This window comes from Magallana gigas, chromosome 4 (genome assembly GCF_963853765.1).
Source record: "Magallana gigas chromosome 4, xbMagGiga1.1, whole genome shotgun sequence".
NCBI classification, from domain to species: Eukaryota; Metazoa; Mollusca; class Bivalvia; order Ostreida; family Ostreidae; genus Magallana; species Magallana gigas.
The window spans coordinates 37,121,982-37,149,740 of NC_088856.1; the positions used below are offsets into that span (position 1 = coordinate 37,121,982).

General features: G+C 34.0%; 1 protein-coding gene across 2 annotated transcripts in view; it reads right to left on the reverse strand.

Moving 5' to 3' along the window:
• Window positions 1–7,429: 7,429 nt before the first annotated feature.
• Window positions 7,430–27,759, reverse strand: part of LOC117682418 (tripartite motif-containing protein 3-like) — a 35,633-nt gene continuing 15,303 nt past the window's right edge. The window contains exons 1-2 of one of the 2 annotated variants that reach the window (XM_066082327.1): window positions 20,036–20,163; window positions 7,430–9,365 (exon numbers count right to left, since the gene is read on the reverse strand). In XM_066082327.1, the coding sequence (XP_065938399.1) occupies window positions 7,638–9,365 (1,728 nt within the window). In that variant the 5' untranslated portion in view covers window positions 20,036–20,163 and the 3' untranslated portion in view covers window positions 7,430–7,637. Of the gene's footprint in view, window positions 9,366–20,035; window positions 20,164–27,759 lie in introns of those variants that run through there. The other variant, XM_066082328.1, reaches the window with a different exon arrangement.

Below are 27,759 nucleotides of genomic sequence, written 5' to 3' on the forward strand. Positions count from 1 at the left end.
TGAACATGAAACTGTAGATATGTTAAAGAGTGTTTTATATTTGAAACATTTACAAAAACTCTTTATTAGCTTTACTTTTTAAAACAAAGTAATGGTAATGGTAATGCATTACTTTACTCATGTAATGGTAATGTAATGCATTACTTCAAGAAAATCAAGTAATGGTAATGGTAATTTAATGCCCAAATTCATGAAGTAATGGTAATGTAATGCATTACTTTACAATGTAATTCGCCCCAAGCCTGGTTAGATGTATTCTATCAACCCAGACGTTTCCTCCTGAAAATGAAAATTAATAAAGCAATGCATTGTCTGAGCCATCTTGACACATGTAGTACAATAGTACATTTCGTTGATTGCTTGCACATGTGAAGGCAAATTTAAAGGAGGGGTCGGGGGGGGGGGGCGGGGTGAGGTTCTGATCCACCTTGGGAAATTGAATTTTTTAAATTTCACATTAGATAGTAAATTTACCGGAAAAAGTCCTTGGAACCCCCCCCCCCCCCTCCCTCCCCCGGCAAACCCAATTATTCCTCAAACCCCCTTACCCTGAAAACATTTTCTGTATCCGCGCATAAAAATAATCAGAGCTCAAATATCAATTTGATTCTATTTGACTATCACAGCATATGTAGATACATGTACATGTGTATATGCACGCATACTTTTACATGTATTTGTAGCTTTTGAGACAATTTCTTTGAACAAACAGAGAAGACAATTGATGGTTTGACATTTTTATATAAACCAATTCTATTTTAAAGTTAGAAAAAGAAAATATTCATATATTCAATCCTCTTCGACTTTGATCCTATATAGCACTGTCACATATCTGCAAATGCGTACTTCCTCGGTATTCTAAAAATAAATAAACAAAAATGTTTAACAACACATAAAAACTTCAACGCAGTCATTGGGCTACAGAGGTTATTCAATTTCAGGAAAATCTAAGGTTTATAAAGGACTATGGGCGGTTTGCTCAAATATCTGCCCCCGATTTTAACCAATTTTTAAATAGTATCGTATAAAAATAAAATCTTCACAAATCATTGTATAGAGGATGCCTAAAACTTTAATCTTGATTTTAGTCATCATTGCTCATTTGCTGTTTATCTATGACGTCACCTAAATGACCTAATTCCCGCAAATTTGCAAGCAAATGAAAATATTCTCATTTTTGCTCTATATTTTGCATTCGGAAGTATAGAGCGCAGGTCTGCTCAAGTGCGATTTTAACATATATTTTTCGTCAGATAGATATACACATTATTCTAAAAAATTGTACTTGAGCAAGCCTGCGCTCGATGTTTCCGAGTCGAAAAACCATCGGAAAACACCCATATTTTGCTACAAAACATCAATTTATCAAAATAATGCAATCTTCATGACGTCATTTCTACATTATGACGTCACTGTGGTGATAATCTTTTACACCTTTATTTCCAATATGGTTTTAAATATCTTTCACCTAATTTTTAAAGCTCTTTTTAAAACTTTGAGTTTGGGGGCAAAAAATGCATAAAACGGCACATAGTCCTTTGCCGAGGATCTGACACGACGCTGATTTCTTCTTCATTTGATGTTGTGCTAATTGTTAATGAGTGTTAATTAGCGTTTGATATTCATCTCTAACCTCTACTAGCGGATGCTGGCACCCTGTCGTGTTACCGAATCATCGGTCGTTAGTCGCTTAGGTGCCACGTTTTTCTGATGATATCGCGGTATTGTGCGAGATCTCGCGCGTCCTATCAAACAATTAGAGGTTATTCTAATCGACGGAAATACCCCTTGAGAAATGCGAACTAATTCAATTAATACTGATCGGAAATATCTTAATATCAAACAAAATTCTCTTATTTATCGCAGTAGTTTCTTTTTATCACATTGACTGTATGGGATCGCGTTTGAATTAATTTGGAGACACTGGGGAGGGGAGGGGGGGGGATGGGGGTTTAAATGTTTTGAATAATGATCAGTGGAATATTTAATTAATCAATTTATTAAGAAATTTTTAACATTGTATAAAACTATTTAGAAAATGTCTAAACAAAATTATAAGATTGATTATATATGGATAAGAATTGTATGTACAATTTTATTAGGATAATTTAGGATAACATTAACATTAGGATGACTTGACCTTACATGCATGTACAGTATATATTCCATTACTCATTCGTTTACTTTTAACTCACGCCAAACAACTTCGGATTACACAACTATATTTTTTATTCTTGTTTGATTTTTAAGAAACGGAAGTTTTTAAAAAAAACTTTTGAAATAGATTATTCGGGTCAGAATTATTGAAGCAAAAATGATTCCGATTCATAAGGCACAAGTTACTAGACTTGGTTTAAAGTTTAATTGATCTTTTTGATCATTGACTGTACAATATACATGAACATGTACAGGTTGGAAACAGCCATTCCGATGCATTTATTTTTAATTAATCCCTTCTGAGAATGCACAATTTTTAACCTGACGGATACATTATGTTAATTTATTTGCAGTTGTCATATGCAAACACAGCGTAAAGAAATGAGTGTGTTTCATGGACAAACAAATTTTACAGATTTATCTTTTTTTGATTGAAGGGGGCTTGGATTTGCTCTAAGAATATCATTTATTATAATAATATAATAATTCATGAAGAATACAATTTAATTTTGATGTAAGTTTTAATCTATTTTAATCACATTTACGAGTTTAAGACTGCCAAGGAAAAAATACGTAACATTTTAAGAATTTTAAAACTTTCTATCTTTTTTTTTCCATTTACGCCTAGATTAATTCGAAGATTAAGTTATGCGTTCTATTGGTTTTTTTTCCATTTACCCATAGATTAATTCGATGATAAAGTTATGCGTTCTATTGTTTTCATTTTTTATTTACCCCTAGATTTATTCCAAGATTAAGTTATGCGTTCCAAATCGCGCGGGCGAGTATAGTGCCTATCGATAATTTAACTTTAATTAAATGTACAAGAAGCAAGGTAACTAGGACATGTTTATTGCAGCTTTAAAATTTAATACAGTACATATTTCCCATCGGCCTTAACTATGAATTAAATTTTTGAAAAAAAATTAAATGTTTGCAATCACATCTAAAATATACCTTACATTTAATGTATATAATTATATTTATTCATGAACAAAATCCCACAAACTATTACATACCGATCATAATTGATCCCTGGCCCCGTCGTCCTCTGGTAGCGGACATACTCCATCAAATCCCTCCGTGACGTATCTACAGGAAGAACTCCGAGAGGCTCCGATCGGACAGGAGGCTCCATCTTCCTCGTTATGGAATACCGTATAACCGGCTATTACGACCTGTTTTACTTCCTCCTCCGGGGAAGATATTGTGTGTACCGGGGCAGTTTTATTCAACCCCGGGGTCCGGAAAAATGACTGTCCATAAATAGGATTATTGACGGGTGTTTGGTAGACAGAATGGCGAGGGACTCTGGGCGTCTGGAAACGAGGTTCGGGAACTTCCTGGAAACGGAGATCCGGGGAAAACATAAGCTGTCGCTTAGGAACTTGAGCTCCGTGAGCGGCATATGCGGCGATGATCATGCTGCTGCTTATCGGAGAAAACGGTTCATGAGGGAGTCGCATACCGGCATGAGAAAAAGATGACTGTGATGACATAGCGACAAGTTGGCGTCTTTGGTCGTCTTTTAACAGAATATCTTTTAGGGCTTTAATGTAAGCAATGGCAAGTCTAAGAGTCCGTATTTTGGACATTCGTCGATGATACAAATGGTATTGTTGGGGGATGCACTTCCGCAGATCCGCCAGGGCAGACGACATTTTCTTCATGCGGCGGCGTTCCATGTAGTTCGCTGAGCGTCGCCTCTCCTCGATTTCTTCCTCTGAAAGTTTGACTTTGTCAAACTTTTTTGTTCCTTTTTATTTTTTCTCGCTTTTTTCTTCATCGGCTAATGTTAAATCAACAGGTAAATAGACATCTTCGACGATAAAAGCAGGTACACCCTTTTCCGTATGTTCTGTCATCTTATATTTTTCTATACTTATGTATAGAGATCGGTTACTACTGTTTAATTCGTGTCCTATTCAACAAGTGTATCTTCTAACGGGTCATCTCTCATCATATAAAGACACTTCCCTTGATTTGAGGGGAGGGGGAATGATGCGGAGGGGGCTCATAAATCTACGTAGGGACTTGCCAGTAACCCCCGCTGTGGCTCAAGCTGGTCCGTGAAAATTGCCACTTCGACTTTGTAACGAGTTTCTAATCGCCATCAGATTGCGGTAAAGACACACATTTATCTGTTCCATTCACACAATCACGCTAAATAAAGGGACCCTGCTTTTCCCTGTCTTTGATTCTTTTGGAGATGGAACCAACGGTTAAAGTAACAAATGGATTCTGTATTTCATTGACCAGTGTCAGAAAATCGCTCTCAAAGAAATCTCGCCAAGACGTTGGTTTCTAAGTATTTTTGATTTTTTCCGGATTAAGGGGTTTTTGTGTTAAATGTGTTTGTTTTCCATAGGTTGCCATTTTCTTTTAACGGTAGAAACTATTTATCAAGCTTTTCAATGAGAGTTATATCCGGTATATTTGCACGGTCCAAGAACAAAACAGAATCATTACATTAAGTATTAGCACGAAAGTTCAAACGCAAGTGAAAAAATCTTAGTATTACCATAAATTCTAAACATAAAGTTTGCCTCATAACATGGATAAGTATGTGTACAAAGAACATTCTTTTTTTTCCATTGATTTCATTTGTTTTATTAAACGTTGTACACGACAAATAGATATAATAATCTGTAAAAAAAAATTTATTTCAAAATAAGAATATAAGTTATTAATTTGATCGGACTTTTAAATATTAATAAAGTATTTTCCTAAAATCCTCTCCTGTCCGATATCAGAATTATTTGACCAATTCTATGCAAAAATACAGGAACACACAAAGTACTATGTATAAAACAAACGTAATTTCATAAAATTATACAAGTTTAGTCGACCTTTGTGAACTACTGAGAGTATTACCAATTCTGTATCATGTATACCGACCGACACCGTAAATGCAGGTGAGATTATTTATTACAGGTAAACAACAAAAATAGGTCAAATGATACACCATTGTAAAAACGAGTAATAACTTGGATAATTATGTCAGAGAAATGTACTTTTGAAGTGTAGATTTATCAGGGACGTATAAACTAAGAAGTTAGTATATACGTCCCTGGATTTATCATGGGGACGGCTGTATGATATTATTTTATAATACTACATAAATGTGCAGGGATTTCTAGAAAAAAAACCTCTCTGAAAGGTTTAGGGCTAAAACGTTCAAGTATGAATTTTATTTAATTTTTTGTTGTTGTTTTTTTAGATCACGAGATTCCCCTTACGCAAGCCAAGCTATATCATCTCCGAAAAGTCTCCAGTTCATATCTTTAGTCGTTCTTTAGATGTTTCGTGTACAATATTTCGTCCGTGAATCGTCGCTACCGAAAGCAAATTTTAATTTCAACTTTTTTGTTTTTCAATAGTTTTCTGTTATATTGTATGGCTGATAGAGACGCTTCAATGAATGCAGATTATTTATTTTGTTTTAAAATCAATTTACGCATTTACTAGATTTTGGGCTTTATAATCCTGAAATGATAATGGTTAACTTAGAATTCTGGACTTGTGTAGAGGCGACCCAGATTCTTACCCCGAGTAACAAATCAATTTCTCTGTTTATTGTCATAAGATTACCAATTTTATCCTTAAGATGATGGAGTGTGTTATTTCGGAACAGGCACGTAGCTTTGGGGGGGGGGGGCAGCAAAGATTTTTCTAAGATTTACATACAAAAAATTGAACTAACATGTAGTTGGCCCCCCACTTTTATGGGACCATGTATAAAATTGATTTCAAAATAAGGAAATAATCAGTGAAATTGAAGTTAAAAGGTATACTACTACCCACTACCCCCCTCCCTCCGACACACACACACACACACACACACACACACACACACACACACACACACACACACACACACACACACACACACACACACACACACACACACACACACACACACACACACACACACACACACACACACACACACATATTCACTTTTTTGGGGGGGTGGGGGGGGGTTGTCAAGATTTTTTTGGATGAGTCTGCCCCCCACACTTTCAAAAACGATGCTACGTGCATGTTTCCGTTTTATTGTTGTAAAAAGAAATATCACGATGATAGCTCCCTGTGTATGCCCCCGCTATTAAAAGGCTGGGGCATATAGTATTACACCGTTCCGTCCTTCCATCCTTCAGTCATTCCGTCATTATTCATTTTCTGATCAAAATCTCAACAATCATTGATCAACTCAGATTTATGAATATACCAGCTGAGTCTGAATTTGGATCCGGTTCGATGATATTATGACAGAGTTATGCCTCTGAAAGCTGATATTTCATATGTAGATTATTTACAAGAAAATACAGTTAAAGTTCGAATTTAGTTTTGGTCCGATGAGTTTTGACAGAGTTATGCCTCTTGAACTTAGGAAAAAATGGAAAATTCGTAGTTTACGTGTAAATATGTTCATTGAGTTCCTTACATATGGTTAGAAATGAAAGAAAGCGAAAATTATCCCAATAGCCGTTTTTAAGGTACATTCAAATAGAAGACCTCCCGTAAACAACAGTAAAACAATTTCTTTGATGATTCATGCGGGTTATAACTATGGAGGTAGCAATTATTGCAGAAAAAAATTACAGAATCCGCCAAACGCAAATAACAAGCTTAAGGGGGCGTTTCGAGACAAAAAATTGGGGATTTTTTCATAATATTGAATTATCATAGATAATATTGTAACTCTCTCTCTCTCTCTCTCTGTATGTTCCTCAATTAATATCTCTCTCTCTCTCTCTCTCTCTCTCTCTCTCTCTCTCTCTCTCTCTCTCTCTCTCTCTCTCTTCAATGCTGAAGTTCTCTGGTGCTTGGAACTTCATGCAGTAACTTTTATATTTAAATAATAATAATTTCATTCTCAGTTACTGTAGGTAAAAATACTTGTGATACCAGAAAATTTTGATATTCTTCAGATGATATTTGATTTCAATTTCTTACAATTTCTTTTAAAATTTACAACAAGAGAAGGTGTCAAACAAACATTATCTGAAGAATATCGGATTTATAAAAAAAGAATTCTGGGTAATCATAATTGTCAATAATTATAATTTTAACAAGCAGCAAGAAGGGGGTATATTTATTGGCACACAATTTAAATATTTGGTAGATCTGTTTTAAAGATTCTGAATTCAACAAATGTATGCTGATCAAATATATGTGTAGGTCAGTTTAAAAAAGTTAATGTGTTTTAATAAACCTATTGCACCAATTAAAATAACAATACCATAAACTACTAACTAGAAACGAAGAGTGTATACCTGTATATTTAATAGTTTTAACTGTTCAGCATGAAATTATTCTAGATATTTACAAATTAACATACACATGTTTACATGAATGGTGTGTATGTGCCCCAACGTACACTGTAGATATCAGTCATTGTACACTATCACTGTGTTACATTGTCTCATAAAATACACACAGTACATACATGTAATTATTGTATGGATATGCAATGTTCACTGTAGATACTTGTACACTGTCACTGTGTTGGTGTTATCTTTTCCCACCCAGAGATTGTTCTCATCATCCACACACACACTACAGGGATACTCTCTCACTCCTGATATGAGTAGTTGGGACAAGAACTGACCGTCCTGATCCAGGATATGAACTGTGTTATTGATATAATCACACACCAGGATGTGACCGAGTACATCAGTACATATTCCATAGGGATGAAACGCTGACACCTGATCTGTGTAGGAGAACCTGTGTCGTCCTAATTTATCCACCACCACTACAGCATGTTTGATATAGTCTGATACACAGACATCACCATTGATGTTTTCTGTGATGTAGTATGGTGTAATATACAGTGTCTGTCCTTCGTTGTCTCTCTGTATGTTCTGTATTTCTGTCCCTGTCTCGTTGTACCTCGTGACTTTACTCGCTCTTTTCTTTTCCATCCCAACCAATATGTCCCCGTTGATGTGGGAGGAGTGTATACTGAGTGGTCTCCAGTTTCTTGTTTTAATGAATTTAGTGATTGTATTATCCGGTGTTATCCTATTGATGACATTGTTGTCTTTGTCTGTATAGATCAGATCCCCGTCCTGTGTGACTATGTGGTAGCCTAGAGATCCACCACTGGTTTGTATCTTCTGTAGCTGATTCCCCTGTAGATCTGTTTGGACAAGATTACCATTACTATCACTGACCCAGAGTCTGCCTAATTTACCCAGTGATATTTGATATACATTGCCAACACCTGGTACTTTGTACTCTCTGATCTTGGTTTCAAAGGAAGACAGAGACAGTGTTTGTTTCACGTCAGATTTCTCTCTGTCTTGTTTTCTATGTTTCCCTGTAGGTTTCAATTGTGTAGAGGGGGTCTCCATTGGTTTTATTTTTCTGTTCTCTGGTTTAATATTAGGAACATTTATTCTACCCAGTAGTTTGGCAACATCTTCCTTGCTGTGTTGACCATCAGTAAATACGGGTGGGACTGGTTTGGATGTCTCTGGTATGGGTCGTATATTCAAGCTTTCTGAGTTCAGAGCAAGTGTTAATTGTTTTATGTTAGAGGGAGATAGATAACCGTAATATGTTTGGATTAAATCATTGAGATAGTTGATGTAATCATCTATTTTTTGGTTTTGACCGTTTAATATCTCTAATAATGACTGTTCTATTTTGTCGACATGGTGTATTTTATCTGATGTGACTGTGTCAACCAGGTTTTTCACAGCCTCAGCTTCAGCCTTCATGGATGTTCTGATACCCTCCATGGTCTTCTTTATTTCCATGACATCTCCAGCAATTTCCTTTTTCAAATCTTGAGAAGTAGGCTCAAAATAGTTTCGAATTTTAGTAACTTCTACGTTACAAGACGAACATTTTTCGGTAAAGACTAATTCTAGGTCTGTAAACTCATGACCGCGATGTTCTTTAGTGGTTGCACATTTAGAGCAAAGGGGAATTTGGCATTCCTCACAGAGAAGATCTATGTCTTTTGTGGGATGGATCTTGCATTTCTGCATCGGAAGCTGACGTTTGCGTTGCTTATAAGGTACTACTTCATGGCCCTTGGTGTCTGGACTCTTCTGATGGTCATCTCTGCATTGTTCACACATTGCATGGTGACAGTCATTGCAGTAAAACTGGCAGTTCTTCTTACAGTCTTCAGTGCCACACACCAAATAATGCTGGGCGTCGGGTGGTATTTGGGATTCAGATAATGCCATCTGAAATCAGAAAAGTGCAATTAAGTTATAGGAAGTTGCACATAACATGTATTTATTTTGCTTTCAAAAACATTCATAAGACAGTCATTTTTACCTGCTCCTCCCCCTTCCCCCAACACTCATACACACAAACGATATGAAATCAAATGTTTAATCTCAGAACAATATAAGGACATTTTGTCATCTACCAAGAATTTGTCCATTCTTTATCATTAGTAACTTTTCTATTCTGGCTAGATATAAATCTCTGGGGTCGTATGCATAAATTTTCTAAGAATTTTCTTAAGTTAATGCTTATCTTTCTTAAGAATATTCTTAACTAAGCAAGATGCTTAATTTCGGTTGCATAAAAATTCTAAGCAATATGCTTAGTAGTTCTTAGCTAAGCATATCAGTCACTTTCGCTTTCACTTTTATGTAAATAATGACTGATTTTGGTTTAAGAAAAAGAATATGTTTTATAAAACGCATTCATAATATGTGTGTTTAACAATTAAGGTTCTCACATTTTAGAATATTTTATTTTCATAAATCTACATTAAAATGATTAGTATTTACAGTAGATTCCTTAATTTTTTTTAGTACTTTATTATAGTTGAATATTTATCATAGTTTCTTTTAATTAACATCTGTCCGTAAAAAAGATTTTAAAATCTCCGAGACATGCTTGTCGCAATTTTACGCGGATCTATACAGTACAGTACCGCTCATCGGTAGGTAGCATCGATTAATCTAATGGCATGTGGACATGTAGACAAAATATACAGAGAGAGAGAGAGAGAGGAAGGGGAGGGAGGGAGAGAGAGAAAGAGAGAGAGTCGAAGCCTATGTACATGAATGATTTTTATAAAGAATGAAGAATTTGTGAATGAGAGAAACCTCTTTACTTAAACAAATAACATCTCCCATTAAAATATCATATCACTTTCAGTAAGATTTCTAATGTAAACACATCATAAATTCTCTTGAAAAAGAAAAGAAGAAACGATCGAAAATATTACTGCCTTATTTACTATTTCTATGTTACACCAATTACACAAACTAATTTTTTTTCAAAGGGGGTGGGGCTATAATAAAATATTAACTGATACAATTTATTAGAGAATGATTAATTAAATAGTAGCCTTGAAATAGGTAGAATATAATTTAAAAAATTAGGTTTATGATAAACTGTTTTGTGATAGATTCAGTAACTTATACCCTATAATATGAAAAGGACATTTTATGGACAAAGACTTTCATGCAAGCACTGATAATATATAACATAATAATAAAGTGACATCATTTTATGACATTGAAAATGACCTTAAAAAACATTGCCTTGTAAATTATTTCGAGATATAAAGACCTTATAAAACATTTCTAAACTGTCTACACAGTAAACGGGTACGTACGGAGCATTTAGCAGCATTAATGTTCTAATTTATTGACGATTTGTTGCACAACCTTCTTGCTATCATACACTTAAGCAACATGCTTAAATACTTAAGACAGGCAAGACCCATGCTTAGATTTAAGAATATGCTAAGCATATACTAAAGAGTTGAGAAGTTTTATGCAACATACTAAGCAATATGCTAAGTCAAATTTCAATCTGCTAAGTACAAATTCTGTACTTAAGAATATGCTTAAGCACTTAGGAATTTTTATGCATACGACCCCTGGTGCTTAACCGAATCTTGATATTTTTTATGAAGCAATGTACATAATCATGCGTGTATCCAGAAAATTTTCCAGGGGATGGTCTCCTGGAATTGTGTTGTGTTTGCCGGTTGGGCGGCTTGTTTGTGACCCATGTCATTTGATTTAGACTATACAATTATATGTTGATTAAATATACAACATGCATGGATCTAAAGGGAAAAGGGGGGGGGGCTGGAAAATGAAAATATATTAAATTTACATAGTAAAATTATCGCAAATAAGCCTCGGACCACCCCTGGCAAACGGTCTCTCCCCTCTCATGAATTTCATGATTTTGGGATTATTAATTTTCCTAGGCTTGAATTTTTTTTTATTATAAGTTTACTACGGATTATTTCGTGATTTAGGGAATTTTATTTCTTTTTATAGGTATGAATTTTTGTTTGGCGTATAGGTATACTATTCCCCCTCCCCCTTAGGATTAGGAATATCATGACTTTTGGAATTAGGCTTTTTTTTTTTGCTTGTCAAGATTTCTGATGATTAGTTTAGCGCCCCTCCGACTTTCAATTTGGACCCCCCCCCCCTCTGGAAATATTTTCTGGATCCGCGCATGTACAACAATTGGTTAACGTATTAATAAAACTTTTGTAACCCCCCCCCCCCAAAAAAAAATAAAAATAACTAGATACGATCTCGTTGCGAGCAACGAGTGGGTCTTCCGTCCGATTTTTGAATAGATTAGATCAAACTTATCAATTCAAAGATAAAACCGTAGATCTAAACAAACAAAAAATAGTAAAAAAAAGTTTGCGGCACTCGGGACTTGAACCCGGGTCGCTTTGGCCATGTCCACGACTCTATCGACTGAGCTCCTCGGACTCTCGCTTTATAACTTTGACGCTTCATTTCTCGAGAATGCCTTAGTCGATTTTAAAACAAATTACATATTCTGAATCAGCAAGAGGGTCACTATAAGGTGTAAAAATTTCAAAAAAAAATATTAAAAAATAAAAAAGTCGAAAAATTCATTTTTTTTTAAATTTCCTTCCGGTGACGACCGGAAGTGACGGCGGACATTCTCTTGACCGAGGTGCACCAGAAAAACGCTAGATCTATCATCTCTGAAAATTTCAGCCTTTTATCTTTACTCGTTTTTGAGAAACCCGAAAGACAAAATAGACTTTTTAAAATCGTAAACGGACGATAACTTCTGACCGGAAGTGTTTTTTAAAAATAAAAAAAAATGTATCAGCTTTAGATAAAAACACGTCGATATTGAAAATTTGAGCGAAATCGACCTAGCCATCTCCGAGAAATCGTCTGCACAAAATCGATAAGAAAAAAAAAAAAAAAAGAATAACTAGAGCAAAGCTCGTTGCAAAGCAACGAGTTGGTCTTCCGTTAATATCAGAAGTAAAGCTAGAAGTTCCTGTAAGAATCAGAGCTCTGAAACCAATAACAAGAGTAACTAAAATAAAAGATGAAAAAATTCGAATTATTCCTGGTACGACTTAACAAAATACGAATTATTTTAAGTACGACTTAACAAAAACCTTTCCGATTTCAAGAACGACTTACCAAAAAAAATCCGAATGTGTTCAAGTACGACTTAACAATTATTTTTGGTACGAGTTAATATTACTTTGAACATTACGCTATTTTTTAAACCAAGGTCGCGGAATCAACATTTCCGGAAAAATTAATTTTTGAACCCCGATATCTCTGTAATGCATCGTCCAATTTTTAAACGGATTTCAGTTTCGTATTCAGCATGACCAACTCTACAAACATTTGAAATTGAAACGAAACATTCAAAAATTCGAAAATTTAAAAACACTTCCAGTTTGGACCGGAAGTGACGGAAACTAAATTCCAGCCTTATGTCCAAATAAAAACGATCAATGCTTCAAGAGAGAAAATTCCAAGTCTCTATCTTGAAGCGTTTTTGAAAAACGCCCTGGACAAAATCACTTTTTTAAAATTTAAAAATTGACGTAACGTTAAAACGGAATTGACGTTGTAGTTTGAAATTTAACATCTTTGAGGGACAGTGATGCTCCATAATCCCTGAAAGTTTCATGTAAATCCGTTGAAAACTTTTTGAGATATTGAGCTTTTAAAAAATCTAAAAATAAAGAAAAAGAAAAATAACTAGACACGATCTCGTTGCGAGCAACGAGGAGGTCTTCCGTCTGATTTTAGAATTTGAAATATATGTTCGATCTTGATTTTGCTATTTAACAGCTTAACATGATTTAGAATAGAAAAACAGGGTCTACATTCTAAGGGCCAGATACTATTTTGTTTCAGGGATAAGAGCTTTGTTTAACAAGTGTTTAGAAATACGTCACCGTTCTTGAGATATCTGAGAAAAAGAAAAGTTTTAGGGGCCAGTCCCTTATCTCCTTATTGGAGCCGCTGAACCAAAATTTGAAGGTTGCATTTTGTAAAGTACATCATATTGAGCATCTTTTCTTCTATACTGCATTTCAAAATATTTTCCTTTTTCAGATATAGGTGGTCATAGTTTATTGACTCTTGACCCCTAAAAAAATCCTTATTACATAACACATGAATAAATCATTACATTACTCGGATACATAACTGTAAGATAAACATATTTACTTCTATAGCCTTTCATTAAATTTCCCTCAGTAAAGAGCTACAGATGAAAGATTTTAGAGCCCTTTAGTTCCCTAATTTGAGGGGCCAGCCCCTTTTTCTTGATATCAAGTAAAAGGTCATTTAATTCTCAACAGATTTTGTTCAACAGCTGTTGAGAAATTTGTTGCCGTTCTTGAGATATATGAGAAAGAATGTTTTAGGAGCTGATCCCTTAACTCCTTATAGGGACTGATTAACAACAATTTTGAAAATTGCATATAATTTAGTACATCATTCTGAGTATCTTTTTCTCTATACTGCATTTCAAAATATTTTTCCTTTCTGAGATATTGGTGATCAAAATTCTGGACTTTTGGCCCCTAAAAACCCCTAATTACGTAACACATGACAAAATCATTACATTGCTTGGATATATAACTGTTAAATAAACATATTTGTTACTATAACAGTTCACAAAATATTACTCAGTAAAGGGCTACAGATGAAAGACTTTAAAGCCCTTTTTTCCCCCTATTTTAGGGGCCAGCCCCTTTTTCTTGATATCAAGTAATAGGTCATTTAAATCTCAACACATTTTGTTCAACAACTGTTTAGAAATTCGTTACCGTTCTTGAGATATATGGGAAAGAACGTTTTAGGGGCTGATCCCTTAACTCCTTTTAGGGGCTGTTTAACGAAATTTTGAAAATTGCATATTATTTAGTACATCATTCTAAGTATCTTTTCTTCTATACTGCTTTTCAAAATATTTTTCCTTTCTGAGATATTGGTTATCAAAATTCTGGACTTTTGGCCCCTAAAATCCCCTAATTACGTAACACATGACAAAATCATTACATTGCTTGGATATATAACTGTAAGATAAACATATTTGCTTTTATAACAGTTCACAAAATATCACTCAGTAAAGGGCTACAGATGAAAGACTTTAAAGCCATTTTTTCCCCTTATTTTAGGGGCCAGCCCCTTTTTCTTGATATGAAATGAAAGGTCTTGTAATTATACACTTTTTTGCATTACATGCCTAAACAAAATATTTTTTAGAAAAGAGACAAACTAAAAAAACTATGAAAAATTACGACGTTTTTTTAGTCTAAATTTTCGGGACCAGGCGAGCTTTAACGCCTTTTGAGCATGACAAATATGAATGCCAAATGGCACATCTACAATCTATTGTCTACAATCCCTGAAAGTTTGAACTCAATATCTTTTACCGTTTAGGAGGAGGTCCCTGGACAAGCCGACCCTCTGAAAATCGCTAAAACGTCACTATCTTAAGAACGGAAATGACGTCATTAAAATAAAAGAATGTATTTTAAGTTTAGATCAATATCTATTAGATCTGAAAGTTTCATGAAAATCGGCCGAGCCGTTTTTGAGATATTGCTGGCACAAAATTTGTAAGAAAAAAAAAGAAAAATAAAGACACGATCTCGTTGCGAGCAACGAGGAGGTCTTCCGTCCAATTTTTAGAATAAGGAATGACCTGACTCTTGATCTTCGTCAACGAAACGTATCCAGAAAAGGAGGCGGAACCTATGAGTGTAATGGGTGAAAGACTATCTGTCCCTTAGGTGTCTCTTTTTGAGGGATCAGCTCCTTTTTAGAAATTGGTTACCGTTTTTTGAGATATCTGGGAAAAATATTTTTGTTATCCGGTCCTTAAACTCATTTTAAGGTCCAGATAACAAACAATGAATGGTTAAACATTGTTAAGCACATCATTTTGAGCATCTTTTGTTAAATACTGCTTTCCAGATTGAAGATCAAAGTGTTGGACTTCTGGCCCCTTAAAATCCCTAATTACATAACATAGGAGTGAATGATTACCATGTATAGATGAATAACCTTAGAATGAACTTAATTGCCTCTAGAACGTATCACAAAATATTTTACAGTAAAAATTTATCATTAAAATACTTTAGAGCCCCCTCAGCCCCTTAATTGAAGGGTCAGTCCCTTTTTTGATGTCATAAGAGTATTCTTGTCAGCTCAAACACATTTTGTTCAAGAAGTGTTTATAAATTCTGTACCATTCTCGAGATATCTTGACAGAGTCGTTTTAGGGGCCGACCCTCTTTTTAAGGACCGCATAACAAAGAAATTATGGTTGCAAATTGTTAAGTTTAATATTTTGAGCATCTTTTGTTCAATATTGCTTTTCAAAATTTTCCTCTATTTTGAAATATTGAGCATAAAAGTTTTGGACTTCTGGCCCCTTAATATTCCTAATTACGTAACATAGGAGTAAATGACTGCCATGTATAGGTAAATAACATTAGAATGAACATAATTGCCTCTATAACGCATCACAAAATATTTCACAGTAAAAAGTTATCATTAAAAGACTTTAGAGCCCCCTTTGCCCCTTTTTTGAAGGGCGAGCCCCTTTTTCATGATTTTAAATGAAAGCTCTAATCAATTCAAACACTTTTTGTTCAACAAGTGTTTACAAATTTTGTACCGTTCTCGAGATATCTTCAGAGGGTCATTTTAGGGGCCGACCCTGTAACTCCTTTTAGGGACTGCATAACAAAGAAATTATGGTAACAGGTTGTTAAGCTCAATATTTTGAGCATCTTTTGTTCAATATTGCATATCAAAATTGTTCTCCATTTTGAGATATTGTGCATCAAAGTTTTGGACTTCTGGCCCCTTAAAACTCCTAATTACGTAACAGAAGTAAATGACTGCCATGTATAGGTGAATAACGTTAGACTGAACATAATTGCTTCTATAACGTATCACAAAATATTTCACGGTAAAAAGTTATCATTAAAAGACTTTAGAGCCCACGCAGCCCCTTATTTAAAGGGCCAGCCCCTTTTTCATGATTTTAAATGAAAGCTCTAATCAATTCAAACACTTTTTGTTCAACAAGTGTTTACAAATTTTGTACCGTTCTCGAGATATCCTGAGAGGGTCGTTTTAGGGGCCGACCCTGCAACTCCTTTTAGGGACCGCATAACAAAGAAATTATGGTTGCAGATTGTTAAGCTCAGAATTTTGAGCATCTTTTGTTCAATATTGCTTTTCAAAATTTTCCTCCATTTTGAGATATTAAGCATCAAAGTTTTGGACTTCTGGCCCCTTAAAACCCCTAATTACGTAACATAGGAGTAAATAATATCCAAGTCTAGGTATATAGCGTTAGAATGAACATAATTGCTTCTATAACGTATCACTAATTTTTTCACAGTGAAAAGTTATCATTAAAAGACTTTAGAGCCCTCTCAGCCCCTTATTTGAAGGGCCAGCCCCTTTCTTATGGTGTCACCTAAAAGCTCTTGACTTTATAAAGATTTTTTGTTCTACATTTTATAACAAAATACAATCGAGGAAAGAGATATTGAAAGAAAACCACAAAAAATCACGACGCTTTTTCAACTGTAATTTTCGAGCTCGGAGAGCTTCGGCGCTTTTGGTCACAGGAAAATATATATACCAAATGTCAAATCGACAACCTTTCGTCTACAATCCCTAAAATTTTGAACTCAATATCTTAAATCGTTTAGGAGTTTACCCCTGGACAAGCCGACCCTCTGAAAACCGTTAAATTGTAAATAACTCAAAACCGGAAGTGACGTCATCATTAAAGAAAATTTCCAATAAGGTTCAGATCATTATCCATCAGACCTGAAAGTTTCGTGTAAATCGGTCGAGTAGTTTTAGAGAAATCGCGTACACAAAATTGGTTGGAAAAAAAAAGAAAAAAAAAACTAGACACGATCTCGTTGCGAGCAACGAGGAGGTCTTCCGTCCGATTTTTAGAATAAGGTACGATCTTGCTCTTGATCTTCGTCAACGAGACATATCTTGAAATGGAGATGGGATCTAAGAGTAATGAGTGAAAGACTATCTACCACTTTGGCGTCCATTATTTGAGGGATCAGCTCCTTTTTCTTCATATTAGTTAAAAGGTATTTTTGTGTACCGCTAATAAGTTTTTTTTTAATTGGTTACCGTTCTTGAGATATCTGGGGAACATCGTTTTGATATCCACTCATTTTAGAGTCCTGATAAAAAACAATATATGGTTGTACATTGTTAACTACATTATTTGAGCATCTTCTGTTTAATATTGCTTTTCAGAATATTCCTTCATTTCGAGATATTGAGGATCAAAGTTTTGGACTTCTGGCCCCTTAAAACCCCCTAATTACATAATATAGAAGTAAATGATTGCCATGTATAGGGAAATAACCTTAGAATGAACTTAATTGCCTCTATAACGTATCACAAAATATTTCACGGTAAAAAGTTATCATTAAAAGACTTTAGAGCCCCCTCAGCCCCTTATTTGAAGGGCCAGTCCCTTTTTCTTGATGCCATAAGAATGTTCTTGTCAATTCAAACACATTATGTTCAGCAAGTGTTTAGAAATTCTGTACCGTTTTCGAGATATCTTCAGAGGGTCGTTTTAAGGGCCGATCTTGTTACTCCTTTTAGGGACAGCATAACAAAAAAAATATAGTTGCAGATTGTTAAGCTCAATATTTTGAGCATCTTTTGTTCAATATTGCTTTTCAACATTATCCTCCATTTTGAGATATTGAGCATTAAAGTTTTGGACTTCTGGTCCCTTAAAACCCTTAATTACGTAACATAGGAGTAAATGATTGCCATGTATAGGTAAATAACGTTAGAATGAACATAATTGCTTCTTTAACGTATCACAAAATATTTCACGGTAAAAAGTTATCAGTAAAAGACTTTAGAGCCCCCTCAGCCCCTTATTTGAAGGGCCAGCCCCTAGTTCTTGATTTCAAATGAAAGCGCTAATGAATCCAAACACATTTTGTTCAACAAGTGTTTACAAATGTTGCACCGTTCTCGAGATATCTTGAAAGGGTCGTTTTAGGGGCCGACCCTGTAACTCCTTTTAGGGGCTGCATAGCAAAGAAATTATGGTTGCAGATTGTTAAGCTCAATATTTTGAGCATCTTCTGTTCAATATTGCTTATCAAAATTATCCTCCATTTTGAGATGTTGAGCATCAAAGTTTTGGACTTCTGGCCCCTTAAAATCCCTAATTACGTAACATATGAGTAAATGATTGCCATGTATAGGTAGATAATGTTAAAATGAACATAATTGCTTCTATAACATATCACAAAATATTTCACAGTAAAAAGTAATCATTATAAGACTTAAGAGCCCCATCAGCCCCTTATTTGAAGGGTCAACCCCTTTTTCTTGATGTCATATGAAAGCTCTTGACTTTATAAAGATCTTTTGTTCTACATATTATAACAAAATACAATCGAGAAAAGAGATATTAAAAGAAAATCACGAAAAATTACGACGCTTTTTTAACTGTAATTTTCGAGCTCGGGCGAGCTTCGGCGCTTTTGGTCACAGGAAAATATATATACCACATGTCAGATCTACAACCTTTTGTCTATAATCCCTGAAATTTTGAACTCAATATCTTAAATCGTTTCGGAGTTTACCCCTGGACAAGCCGACCCTCTGAAAATCGTTAAATTGTAAATAACTCAAAACCGGAAGTGACATCATCATTAAAAAAAAATTCCAATAAGGTTCAGATCATTATCCATCAGACCTGAAAGTTTCATGTAAATCGGTGGAGTAGTATTAGAGAAATCGCGTACACAAAATTGGTTGGAAAAAAAAAGAAAAATAATAATAATAATAGGGAAAAAGAAACCGAACGAAAACAATAAGGTCTTCCGTTGGAAACGGAAGACCTTAATAATAATAGGGAAAAAGAAACCGAACGAAAACAATAAGGTCTTCCGTTGGAAACGGAAGACCTTAATAATAATAAAAAGAAACAATAGAATAACACGAGGGTCTTCCGTTGACAACGGAAGACCCTAATAAAAAGAAACCGAAGAATAACAAGAGGGTCTTCCGTTGAAAACGAAAGACCCTAATAAAAATAAACCGAAGAATAACAAGAGGGTCTTCCGTTGGAAACGGAAGACCCTAATAATAAAAAGAAACCGAAGAATAACAAGAGGGTCTTCCGTTGAAAACGGAAGACCCTAAAAAGAAACCGAAGAATAACAAGAGGGTCTTCCGTTGGAAACGGAAGACCCTAAAAAGAAACCGAAGAATAACAAGAGGGTCTTCCGTTGAAGACGGAAGATCCTAAAAAAACCCAAAACACAAAAACAAACAAACACAAAAAACACCCCAAAACTGGTTGAATTTACGAAACAATGGAGCTCGATAAATGCATGCCCCTATGTTAAAAAATAGCTACTGCTTTCGGTTCAGTAATAAGAATCTATACACAACATTGTTGATCGACTTAATAATCTTGAGCTTAATCCAATATTTACGGAAGCAATTGTATATATAATACATGTATATATGTCAACGTTTTTACATCATTACTTATCCATACATGTACACTTATTCTAACTTACCGTGTGTATCAATGTGACCTTAAAGTTATTTCAGCCATAATCGGGTGGATGACGCCCTGATCATGAGATTGGAATTAGAGAATACGAGACTTGTGTAATTTACTCCCTGGTTGTATGTTTAAATCTCCTGACCTCCTACCTTGAATAAATAGTCAAGCGTTATGCATGGAGGGACCCGATGTCTTTGTGCTATATGGGTGCTTTAATATCGGAATTTGTTCAGTGTATAGGTTATGCAAGTTTAAAAATAGAACTACAATGCACATAGAATGAATTCACGGATCAGCAAAAATTTCCAAGGAGGGGTTAGAGTTTGAGGCTAACTTTCGTACATATATCTCAGTGGAGTCGATGAGATAAAATGAGAAGGGGGGAGGGGGGGGGTTAGATTTATCAAAAATCTTGACAAGCACGAAAATATGGTTATGGTTCAACTTCTATTTAACTTTAGTAAAAAGTGGGGGTGCGGGGGGATTAAACCCCCTAGCCCTCATTCCCCTGGTTCTGACGCCAAAGTATCTTAACAACATGTAAATATAACTACATAGCACCACAGGAGTCGGCGATTTTATCAATTAATGTAAAAATATGAGAAACAGGCAAAATCCTACCAGTGAGCTTCGCGAGCGTAGCGAGCGAAGCGACAGGATGGCAACGAGTTTTCTAGATTTTCTTTATTTCGCTATCCAACCGACATTAAACACCAGTGATCAACTCCGTGGTGATATTTAATCAATTCCTCGCATTTATTTCCCAAAAATTATCCCTCAAAATCATTTTAAATCCATATTTCTGCACATCTCGATCTTAAACAAATTGCACAGGCATATGATAGAATTTTTCAATAGACTTTTAAATCTATAAGGATAATTGACACCTCTTTGACTTATTGTTTCCCTTCAAATACATTCCTTGATATTGATGATAAAATCGATCATTTGATTTAAAATTTCCATAAGATTTTAACCCTCTACGAATGATCACTAAAACCCATAAATCATACCCACTTTTGTATGTGGCATGCATCTCAAACCACGAATTCAGTTTAAGAAGAAAATAATAATTCAAAATTGGAACACCTGTAGGATTGCAGTATACGTTCCTTTTTTGATATATGAATCATGAAAAAATTCTAAAATTGCGCATGTGCCTATCTTTCTTTCTTTCTCTTTCTTTCTTTCTTTCTTTCTTTCTTTCTTTCTTTCTTTCTTTCTTTCTTTTTTTCTTTATTTCTTTTTTTCTCTCTTTGAACCAATGCAGTTATAAATTCACAACCAACATCTGCGTCTCGCTGTCATAATCATACATGTACCATTTTCTTTTTCTTTAATTTCGCAACAGTTTTTGATGGAAAGGTTGCGATTGTTATAATTTGAAGGATAACATTTGTTTAGAAAGACAGCTTATGGCACATTGTATATTATTGATAATTAACAGATAAATTAATAGCTATTCTGTTACAGATGCTATAAGGAAAATTTCAATTCGCCCCCGATTTTAAAATTAATTAGGATCCTCTCCTCGAACGTGCTTTTTTCATAAACGTCCGTCACAAATATAATTAAGTATTCTCGACGAATATTAATAGAGCGTTAAGAATTAAATCATATTTTTTGGAGATCTCCCGCATGTTTTACAACAACTGAATTAGGTGAATACTAGTACTAAATTATGAATAAACATAAAGATGCATAATATTTTCTGTTCGTGAAATATAATTTTCACTACTTAACGTATAGCATCCATAACTGTCATATCTTATATCAAATAGATTGCAGGTTTGATCACTAAAATTTTAATATGATTTTAAGGAGTTTATTAAATAATTAACATTAAAGTCAATTAGATAAATGCATTTTTGAATATTTTTTTAGTACAAGTAATTTTCTCATATTTCTCTTGGTAAAAAGTTGCAATAGTCTTCCTTTTCTTCGAATATGCTAAAATAAATCAGTTTACCATACATATTTTTAGAAATTGATTTATTAATATTTTCCTAAAGGGCAGGCAACTCTTTAAAAAAGTTTTAAGTGCAATAAGTTCATTTAATTGACTACATACATTTGCCCGAGTTTGGTTTATGTCAGCCCCATAATAGCTTTAAAATATGTATTTGTATTTGTATAAATCAATCAAAATTGTTAAATTCGCCATAGTTATTGATGGACTACCTTAAAAGAAATCGTACTTTCATGCATGCAGTTTAAAAACTGCATAGGTACATGTATATATTAACTTGTTCTAAAAAGTTAGAATAAAAATCTTAACGGACCTTTCATTCCATCACACAATAGAGCGTCTTGAAAACATTGATTCTGCAATGATGAAATAAATATTGATGTAAAATGTTTTCATAAATAGGTTTTTTTTTATTTTTGTCAATCAAAAATGTCAAATACGACAGGTATATGTTTCAACCATTCATAACTTTATTAATGAAATGCTATAACACACTACATATTTAAAATGATTATTTAAGAAAAATGTTATTGATATGTTTCTGTTTATGAATTTCATATCAAGCCCGTCTAAAGTTTATACCTGACGATATTTCATAGACAGTCATTATGAAACTTAATAAGTATACTAGTATTCCATGTTTACCTGTGTTTTCTTATTTAATAACAATATGATAATAAAGGCTGATAAAAGATTAAATAATACATATTCGAATGAATAATTTTTTCATTAGCATAACAATATAAATCACCAGTTTTTGGATCATATAATAATAATTCAAAATAGTACATAAACGTTATACAAAATATATGCATTTATCTTTAGACACAAAATAAAATGTAAAATCATAATATAAAATGATCACATAACAAGAAATGAACATATGAGCAATTTTAAATAACAGTAAAATGAACAGAGAAAAACAATGTTCTACAAAAATAATTCAATATTCTTCGGAAAACTGTTATGGCATTGTACATTGGAATTATTTTAAGGTTTGATTAATTTACTAGTAAAATGAATATGGCATTATTTCGATTAGTGAAAAAAATATAACCGTTTACATGTACCTATGTCAGTTTATTACTGCTACACGTAATATATAAAATTATAGCGTTTTTTGTTTGTTTTGTTCATTTGTGGAGGGATAAAATGAATTAGCTAATATATAAAACAATAGGATGAAACTTCTCTAAACAATACTGTTCCTACGAGGATTGAATAGAATTTCAATTTAATCAATGTACCAATCGTACGCATTGAAAATGCAACTTAACAAATGTCCTGTATATATAATGAAAAATAAAATACGTCTTTATCGGTATTTATTTAAATATTCCAGTGTCTTTGTAGTGATAACACTACGAATCAATTTTGAACTATACAGTCAAATAAATTTAAATGACGTATTGTTGGGGCCCAAGCGGGGTTTGCGTCCTTAATCTAATTTTAATCAAACAACTGCTGAAAATAATATATATAGTTAGGGAGTCAAATTTATCATAAAGACTTTTTGGTTTTATTAGATCTGATCAAACTCCGACTAAAATTATCACCTCACAATCCTCAAAGATTGATTACTTATTTCTTAATTAATGTTTTAAAACGTTATAGTATGTATGGACGAAATCGAATTTTTAAATACGAAATAAGCTTCGTACATAGTAAAGTTTCATGTGTACGTACATTTGCATGCTTTGAAACAAACATATTATGATGCGCATGGAAAAGCAATGAAAAGACAAGAAATAAAGGAATTTTAGACACTAGATATTTCATTGAAATAGAGACAAAAAATAATGATACGTATAAATTATATTACAATATAAGCAACGTGATAAAATAAGACATAACGTTTTTTACAATCACCAATATAATCCCATAAACTTACAACTCGCAAACACATGTTCAAAAGAAACCCCATGTGTATAGTTGCTTGTTCGTGGCTATATCTAGCATGGTTAAACTAAGTTCCAGTGACAGACGCCATCGGGATCTCTCGATTTAGAGCTACACGCCCCCCTAGTTGGCGCGATGCAAGTTTCATCTGTCTTAAGTGGGGCTGGATTTACTATTGGAATAGCCCAAGTTCTGGGAGTGAACACCTTGAAATAGAACAAAAACTCGTCCAATAATTTTATGGACACTTACAATAACCCTTAACCTGGGGTTACGTCCGGAATTTACAAAAGTAGTTATGTGTAAGATTTATCTTGGTTAATGTATTTTAGGGGAAATGTGCCACATCAACCACTAATATAATTTGTTACAGTATTCTTCAATAGATATGTACAAATGCTAAGACATTAACACACTTTGTTTTTCAGGAAATCTCCAACTCTAACCTTGCAATCTATATTCTGAAGTAACGAGGAATAAATAGGCTTATAGAACTTGACTGCAGCACAAAAAGTTTCTTCTTTGTATCTTGCACATAGAATTATAGAACTTAGTAATATGTTAAGGAAAATGTTTTGCCCAGCTCTTTATAAAATCATAGTTTGTTTGAAAAAGAAATAATAACTGTAGATTGAATATCTTTAAGAGGTTTCCTGTATTCCATGTCTTTCATGTATGTAGTACAATCTTATTATACGACAAAATTGTGTAATTCATGTGAAATTTTACTGGATATGAGATAGTCCTCATCTAGTTGCAGTTCCTGGGGACCACAGGAATGGGCGGGGCCTGGAGTATAGTGATCAGTACTCCGTTTCCAAGCAAGAACATTTCTTGACCCTGCATAAAAAAGGAATTTTATTACTCCGATTTTCATAAGAAGAGTATTATATAAAAGAATGTATTTAAATTGACAAAGAACATATACATACTCATGCTGTCCATGATTTTTATTTGCAATTCATCAAAATCAAAATGATTTCTCGCAATGGAGGAAAATGAGTAAAAAGGTACAACAGCAACCATTAACATATTAACTTGTGACGGTGTTTTTAGGCGGAAGCGCCTATTGCTATTGCTTTCATGACCTCCTTCGTCACATGTTATTCTTCCCCTTTTTCTTGGTACTTCTAACGGATGTGAACCCTGGGTAGACAACTCGCCAAACGTACCCTTTCCTATCATTGAACCCATGTAGGTTGTTTTTTAATTTATAATAAAACTTTACCTGGTAAAAATTACGACTTTATCGTTCATAAGATTCAATATCAATTTGATTTTTATGAAAAATGCCCAACAGCAAAGATAAATACTTAAGGTTTAGTCAGCCTGCGGACTGACTAATTAGTAAGGATGAAATTTCAAATGCGCTTGCGGAAATTGGAATTCTGGGAAGGAATTTAATTAGACAGTACGCCCGTGTTAGTCACGCTTCTGTAATTTAATGGATGACTGTCTACGGGTAACGGCTGCAGCCACGGCCAAGAGTCTGCATAGATGTATTTATCTCCCAGACTATGCTAGTAAGATTGGAGAGGATAGATGATTGTTAAGTGACTATGGATCTCAGAAGGCAATCTTTGCAATGTTACTATATATAACCTTGTATATGAATTTACGACTTTATGTTTATCTTAAAGGCATATCCGGAACACTTCGGGCCTTTCCTAGAAAATGTGTTTTTCTGTGAAAACCCCGGAGTGTTCCAGATGTCTCTAAAAGAGCTAAGTAGTGGAACGGACGGTAACTCTTGCTTTGGTATGCGTTATAAATCAAAGACCAGCCAGGGCACTGAAGATAGTTCAATATTATTATGTGTTTATTGGTAGGAATAATTAATATTAGATGCGGAGGTAATGATTGTTTTTTAAGAACAACGGTAAGTATAATTCTGTTATTCGAAAAAGGAATATTAAAATGATAAAATGCCTATAAATTATTTGTAAACATACCGGTATTAACCGTTTTGCGCAATAACTAACACATATCAGATAGTGGGTTATTGAAAGAACAGATAGGGGGAGGGGGGGGGGGCAGAGGGACCCCAGTGGCGGTTTTGTTCAGGTTCAAAATCATGAAAATTAGGCCATTTCGATGTTTCTAAGGGAACGTTATCAAATACATAAAAGTACATTCTGTTAAATTAATGAACGCAAACATTTTCTTCTTGTGTTACACAAGACGTAACAATTATTTCTGATGTACTGAATATCAATGATGTACCATACATGTACACTCTTGCGAACTTGTGAAGGTTGCGAAGCACCACTTCTGATGAGCTCGAGAGATGCATGAAAATGTTTTATGCCGTTTGTTTTTTTTTTAACATTAAAAATTTTCCTTACTTACCCTTTTTCAGATTTTATTAAACCCCACGGTACTTGTTGCGGGGATGTAACTTAATGTTTTTGATCCGTCCGTTTGTCAGTCAGTCAATCCATCAATTCTCTTTTTTGCAAGCACAAGTCCTCTTATACCGCTCCACAGAATGTCGACAAACTTTGTACGGATTTAAGACACACTTTGTATATGTGTATGTTATAAGAGAAATGCGATTCCAGATTTTGGTAATTTAGGCTCTGTTGCTTGCAGACTTTTTGCTATTTATTAATTGTATTTTGTTAGTGTTTCTCTTATGGCATGGGACACAGCCATGCGGTAGCGTATTATTAATTAAAATAAACAATAAAATCAAGTTTAATTTTATAAATACATGTAGTTTCTTTCCCTAAATTGTTACTTAGCACGTTAGAGATTTTATTACGAATTTAAAGGTCATGAGTTAGAATCCAAATTGGAATTTAAATTTCCAAAAAATTTAAATTTCGGTAAATTATTGTAAAATTGCAAAATTGTAAAAACTGGTATTTATAAGGCACTTTAATCCACAGTATTACAGACAGATGTCCCATACCACCTTAAAACACTGTACATCATTTCCAAAATGTGGTACGGATTGTTGAAACAATGGTTAAATGTATATATATGAGAGAGAGAGAGAGAGAGAGAGAGAGAGAGAGAGAGATGTTAATGATGTTTGGGCTTTTATTTTCATTTACAAACTTTATGTTATATTTTTGTTCATAGAGAGAAACCAGGATGAGACTAAAGAGGGACAACTCTTCTTGTCCTTAAAATGCTGAGATTTTTCCTGTTTGTTCAGCAGAGAGAAAGACCGGCCAGCTTCAAACATAGACAATATGGAAGCTGAGTAAGATGCCGCTAAATCTGAAGCTAAAACAGTGATTCTTTCTACCTTCAGATTTATATCGAATACGTTAATAAATTTTATAATTTTATTCTATTCATTATGGACAGATTATTCATTCATACAAAGATAGATCCAAATCTTCTATATAGGTGGCTCAAGGATTGATTACTATGATGGTTGTAGGTGATAGGGTGTGAAACTTTAAAGATTATTGAAGCATCTTCTTTTTCTCTAAGGGTTGATTGAATTTTGAATGTGTTGGACGAGAAGTGGAAGATCAAAAATCCACAATTACCTAGATCCACCGACTATTCACAGAAATTTGTAACAATAGTAACTGTTGTAGGTTTTGTTATTACTATTTGGTGGAAAATAAATTATCTCAGGAAATCTTAGTCCGTGATCACGAAGGCTTTGCATGTACGGTTGTGATGAATTATGTCTTCGAATGATAAATAATTGCTATAATACTGAACACATCACACAATTTTAGATAAAATCATTTAGATGAAAAGCTTACGGTAATCTGGTTAAATTAGTACTGTAGAAAAAAATATTCTGTAGAAAAGTAATATGATTTTGTAGTTGTTGACTGCTGCCAACACTTGCTTATATCTTAATGGGAAATAGAGGTAGAAATGTTAATTTAGTTAAA